General features: G+C 36.7%; 1 protein-coding gene across 2 annotated transcripts; it reads left to right on the plus strand.

Moving 5' to 3' along the window:
• The first annotated feature begins 2485 nt into the window (after positions 1 to 2485).
• LOC107800820 (uncharacterized) lies at positions 2486 to 3903 on the plus strand. Of its 2 annotated transcripts, none has more exons than XM_075251163.1 (3): positions 2486 to 2772; positions 2967 to 3090; positions 3203 to 3903. In XM_075251163.1, exons 1-3 carry the CDS (start codon positions 2622 to 2624, stop codon positions 3735 to 3737), a joined length of 810 nt encoding a protein of 269 aa, XP_075107264.1. In that variant the 5' UTR covers positions 2486 to 2621; the 3' UTR covers positions 3738 to 3903. The 2 variants fall into 2 exon arrangements, with proteins under 2 accessions (XP_075107264.1, XP_016479550.2); XM_016624064.2 differs by having other exon boundaries at positions 2549 to 2772; positions 2959 to 3090; positions 3203 to 3897.
• The last annotated feature ends 2499 nt before the right edge of the window (positions 3904 to 6402 follow it).

The raw sequence follows: 6402 nt of genomic DNA on the forward strand, positions 1-6402 counted from the left end.
GAGATTTTATATATATTGTGTTGAGCCGTGGGCTATCTGTTGTGAAATTTATTAATTTCGTTGTAACTTTGGAAAGGTTTTGGTCTATGGACAATTTGTAAATACGAGTTGATTATGTTTTGTTATCGTGATAATATTCTGTGTGAATTGTTGTGTGATTTGGGTTATTGTTATATGGCGTATAAGGTGGCATTACACTGTTGATATTATGTGGACATAAGGGTGGTATTTCACTATTGTTATGTATGTTGGGATATTGTCTGGGCGGAGTGATAATGGTGGCTATTATACGGAGTGATAAGGGAGGCTATTATACAGAGTGATAAGAGAGGCTATTATAAGAGTGATAAGGGTGGCTATAATAGCGATAAGGGTGGCTATTGATATTGTCAGGGCGGAGGGATAAGAGAGGCTATTATAGGAGTGATAAGGGTGGCTATAGGAGCGATAAAGGTGGCTATTGTCAGGGATGATATGTGATGATGTGTGATTACTATGTTAGTGATTTTTATGTGTTGATGTGGGGTTATTGTGCTGGTGCTTTTCATGTGATGTGATTTTTCTTGTGTTTATTTTTATATCTTGTGCAACTTGCTTGTTGTTTCAGTAAAGTTGATAATAGTCTTATCTATAATGAAATTGTGAGCATGTGGCTATTGCCGGGAGGATTATGTTATTGGCATGTGAACTGTCCGTGCAGATGTGATATGAAATGTGGGCACGAGGTGCCAGTGAAATATAATGATTATCTTATTGGCACATGAACTGTTCGTGCATATGTGATATGAAATGTGGGCACGAGGTGCCTGGAAAATATAATGATTTTTATTGTTGGCATGTGAGTTGTCCGTGCGATTTTGATTGAAATATGGGCATGAGGTGCCGTGAAAATATGAAAGTGGGTTGAGACCCGTATTTTATGATTATAAAATGAGGTGTCACAAATGACTTTTATGTAAAAGGATTTATATTCGAAAGTTATTTATTTGAAAGAAGTATATTCGAAAGATGTTTATTTGAAAGAAGTATGTTCGAAAGGTATTTATTCGAAAGAACTATATGTGAAAGATTTATATTTGAAGGACTTGATTAATTGGTTGTACTTATATTCCATATTCATTTGAGCAATAATTATTGTGTTCTTGTTGCCTTGTTGTTTATATCACTAGTTGATTTTTGTTGCTATCATTGCTAGTTATTTTTCAGTACTATTGTATACTGCTATATTGCACAGGTTATTTGACTAGTGAGTGTCTTGACCGTACTACGTCACTAATCTACCGAGGTTAATCTTGATACTTACTGGGTACCGACTGTGGTGTACTCATATTACACTTCTGCATATTTTTGTGTAAAGCCAGGTATTGGAGATATAAGACTCGGGTAGAGTTACTGTGTTGATCGCAAGAATTCAAGGTAGAGCTGCTTGGTCATCGCAATCCCTTGGAGTCTTTTCATTTTATTGTATTGTTAACTCTTATTCGAACAATATTGTATATTCGATCCTTGAGATCATTGCATGTATTCAGTTAGAGTTCGTGACTCATTATTACCTGTCTTGGGAGGTTGTTATAATTATTTCCGTTGTTGGTTTCGACACTTGTATTAAATTCTATTTCAAAAAAAAAATGGCTTGAAATGTAATTGTAATCGGCTTACCTAGTCTTAGAGATTAAGTGCCATCTCGACCCCTATGGTGGGATTTTGGGTCGTGACAAAGAATGTGACCAAATAAAATCATACAGTCAGTAAACGTCAGAAGCTAGCAAGCCAAAACGGGTGAAATTGTTATAAAATAAAGACAGTAAAGTAAAGACAAGTATAGAGAGAAACTGATATAATAAGCAATTTCAAACTGATGTACATAATGAACTGAAATCTCTTCTATTTATAGAAGAAAAGAAGCTGCTACTGTATGTTGCTGTGTAAGCTGCTACTGCAAGCTGCTGTGTAAGCTGCTGTATAAGTTGCTTGTAAGCTCCTACTGCAAGGTGCTGTGTAAGCTTCTTATAAGCTGTTATTGTACCAGTTATAGATAATCTTCTACATAAGTAATATTTATTCACAACGGAGTGCCGAAATGATAAGCTTCTTCAGGAGGCTTATTTTCAATAGAGTACTAAATATATAACATATTTACGGCGGAATCCAATATGGATAAGTTTTTCAGGAAACTTATTTACAACGCAGTACTAAATGGACATTCATAATATAATATATTTATAATAGGAATATTTTTTTTGACGATTGATGTGGGAAAGCCAGAATTCATTTTTCCTTTTCCTACTCTAACTCCCAATCTGATATTAACAGCTTGTCCCTACGGCCAATCTCTAGAAAAATTCAACTCCTTCAAAGAATTATTATAAAATTTAGCCTTAAATTAAAAGATATAAGACGAAAAGCACTAAGGGACAAATTACTAAACCAAAATTAAATGTAGTGCAGCGATCGAGTCCCTATAGCTTTCATGGAAAGAAGGCTTTTATTAAAGAATTTCATATATACAGTGGGTGGGAAATATATCCCTTGTATAAATTCAGGTTTACAAAGCAAGGCCAAAAACGATACAAAAAACAGTAAAGAAGTAGGTGATCACTTAAGCTTCTCTGCAATCATATATGCCAAGATTACCACCACAGCAGCAGCAGAAAAGCACAAACGTGGAGGAGATAAATAAGGGAGCATGGTCTCCAGAGGAAGACCAAAAATTGAAATCTTATATCATGAGATATGGCATTTGGAATTGGAACCACATGCCCAAATTTGCAGGTTTGATTCATTACAAATAATTTCCAATATCAGATCCAACATGTTAATTCTGATAATTCATTCTTTGATTTCTACGCATGCATTAATATTTCTACACATGCATTAAACTACTTGTAACCCTAATTATTTCAGTGTGTAAGTTCATTAATATGTTCTACTTAATTAATTAGTCTCGTGAACATACAGAATTGCAGGGAGAACGGGGAAAAGTTGTAGGCTCCGATGGGTGAACTATCTTAGCCCTGATGTTAAAAGAGGACCCTTTAGCATGGAAGAAGTCGAAATAGTCGTCAAAACCTATCAGGAACTTGGAAATAGGTGAGACGAACTTCTAATTCTGAGTTCTTTTTTTTGCTGTTGTAAGATTTGAAATTTTAATAAACAGAAAAGAATATGTAATAGAAGTCGTTGTGTATTATATTATCTCTAGATGGTCAGCCATTGCTGCAAGATTGCCAGGAAGAATAGACAACGAAGTTAAAAACTTCTTCCATACACACTTAAAGAAGCATTTGGGAGTATTGAAGAGCACTACTAGGGCAAGAAGCAATAAAAGGGAACTGAAGAAAACCAAAGGAAATGAGAGGAAAAATGCCGACAAACGATCACCTGATCCTGTTTCTTCATCAGACAGCAGCAGTATTATTACATGTGAAGAAAATCAGATGATGGATGTTACTATGAGTTTATATCAAACAGACGGAGATTGCTACAACGTTGTCGATCAACCAAATATTGAGATGGAAATTAGTCCTGTTATATTGGAGAGCAACCCAGATGATGGTGGTACTTATAATTCCAACTGCCAACAACTTCATGATCAGTTTGAGTACTCTCATGAGTACATTTCCGAATATTATTCCAGCTTTGACTCAATCGACCAGTTCGATATGAGTTCATTCTGGTTTGATGAACTTTGGGATGTCGAAACATCTGATTTTTTCAGAGATGTTATAACTAATTAGCACCTATGTCTCACGTCTAGCACTTTTTGGCCTTTTTTGGTAAACAAAGCCAACTAGAAAACGGGGATCAGACAACTTCTAAGTCCTGCTACTTTTTCAATAATATGATGTTATAATGGATTAGTGGTAATAGAAGCTATATGTACTCTTTCTAAGTACTGCGTGCTACTTGTTCACTAGAGAGCAAACAATTGCGGAATATTAAATCCCAAATAATGTTAGCGAAATTGAGAGAGAAAGCATAAGGAAGAGGTTAATCCAAAAATATAATATTGTCCAAAAAGCATAAGGAAGAGGTTAATCCAAAAATATAATATTGTCCAAAAAGCATAATGAAGAGGTTAATCCAAAAATATAATATTGTCCCCAACTAAGTATGTGAATCCCAAGATTTCCAATAGCTTGCAAGGAATGTCTGACAAACTAGAATTTTTATGAATGAGCTGAAAATATAAAAAGATAAACTCACGAAAAAGTCAAGGGGATATATCCCTTGAATACATATGTAATTAATCAATATACAACAACAACAGCAACCCGGTATAATTTCACCAGTGGAGTCTGGGGAGGGTAGTGTGTACGCAGACCTACCCTGGGGTAGAGAGGCTGTTTCCGATAGCCCCTCGGCATCCTTCCCTCCAAGAACTTCTCACCTTGCTCTTGGGGTGACTCGAACTCACAACCTCTTGGTTGGAAGTGGAGGGTGCTCACCACTAAAGCAACTCACTCTTGTACTTATGCAATTAATCAATATATGTGAATATAATGCATTTGATATTGGGAAAAAATCTTTTTATATTTGTATATGAGGTAATATATGTTCATATTTAATGATCGCATGAGAAAGCGACACGTGGAACCAAAGACAGAAGATAGCCACACCCGAAGGCAATGATCTCGGTTGTCATCGGAGAGAATGATACTCATAAAGACAAAATAAATATCGCCATCCGGTAGCATTCAATACATAATATTCTATAATATTAAGTACATGATTTGTTACACAGAATATGGCATTCATTGTCTACAGTTACACATTCTTCAATGTCCCTCATAATCGTCATTAAAGAGGAGTTTAATCCTAGGACCTTGTTCCCTAAGTGTAACTATAAATAATGAGCTCTATCATCATTGTAGGACGACGAATTTTCTCACAAGCATGTACTATACTTCACAAAAAGCTCAAATAACATTTTACTTTCTTGCTTACTTGCACTGTACTTATTTCTCCCGGTAGCTTTGCGCTCGGAACCAAGATATATGTCGTTTATTCCAATTTTAAGGCTAAGTCTTATATTTTTTTTGTCTAATTCATCTGTTAATTTTGGATCAAATTAATTCACTCGTCTATAAACTACGTATAAATTCAACTGTACCATTTTACGGGTAAACAGTTTGGCGCCCACCGTGGGGCATGGATACTCGTGTAATTGAATTGATCCCTCCATTAGTTACTAACTTGTTTGATTCTTTGTTCTTAGCAAAAATTATTAAAAATGCCAGATAATGGTGTTAACAACATACACAATGTTAAGGCCCAAGAAAATCAGCCTCGGCACGAGGATTTAATCAGTGATGATGTTGAAGAAGAGCACGTCGTCAAAGCAATCAGGGTCTTGCAATAGCAACAAGAGGCCATTATAGGCCATCTCACACGACAGAATAAGGTCATGACGGGGCTGAAGCAGGCATTGTCGGGTGCTTCCAACAACGCGAACAGACGAGGTCCAGTTCTTCCCAGTGCTCCCGCAAACCAAACGACGTAGAGGGTCAACAATAACACCCCGAGAGGCGAGGTCGGCTTCGATGGGGCCGGGGGGAGAGGATCCGATCACAACAACGAGAGAGATCCCTTCAAAAGCGAACTCATACAGTTTATGAGGGAAGTGAATGCCCGCATAGACCAAATCTCGTGTGCACCATCGGTGCTGAAAGGACGGACTCAAAGAAGTACACACAATTACCGTACAAACCAAGCGCGACACCAGAATTGATTCCGAAGCGATTTAAAATGCCAGACGTGTCAAAATATAATGGGACTTCAGATACTGAGGAGCACATCACCGCCTATCTCTGCCCTGATGTTATGAGAGGACCTTTTAGCATTGAAGAAGAAGAAAGAGAAACAGTAATCAAAACTTATCAGGAACTTGGGAATAGGTGAGACGGAGTTCTAACTTTGTGTTTTTTATTAAAGAATATTTTTTTTTAAAATGAAATTTTAATAAACCAAAAGAATATGTGATAGAAGTCGTTGTGTATTATTATCTCCAGATGGTCAACCATTGCAGCAAGATTGCCAGGAAGAACAGACAACGAAGTTAAAAACTTCTTCCACACACACTTAAAGAAGCATTTGGGACTGAAATATGATGCCCCGTTGAAGAGTACGAGTAGGGCAAGAGACAATAAAAGGGTACTGAAGAAAACCAAAGGAAATGAGAGGACAAACGCCGACAAACGATCACCTGGTCATGTTTCTTCATCAGACAGCAGCAATAGTATTACATTTGAAGCAAATCAAATGATGGATGCTACTATGAGTTTATATCAAACAGACGGAGCTTGCTACAACGTTGTCGATCAACCAAATATTGAGATGGAAATTAGCCCGGTTATATTGGAGAGCAACCCAGAAACAACATCTGGAATAAATCTTGGTATT

This window comes from Nicotiana tabacum, chromosome 4, assembly GCF_000715075.1.
Source record: "Nicotiana tabacum cultivar K326 chromosome 4, ASM71507v2, whole genome shotgun sequence".
In the NCBI taxonomy this organism is placed as follows: domain Eukaryota; kingdom Viridiplantae; phylum Streptophyta; class Magnoliopsida; order Solanales; family Solanaceae; genus Nicotiana; species Nicotiana tabacum.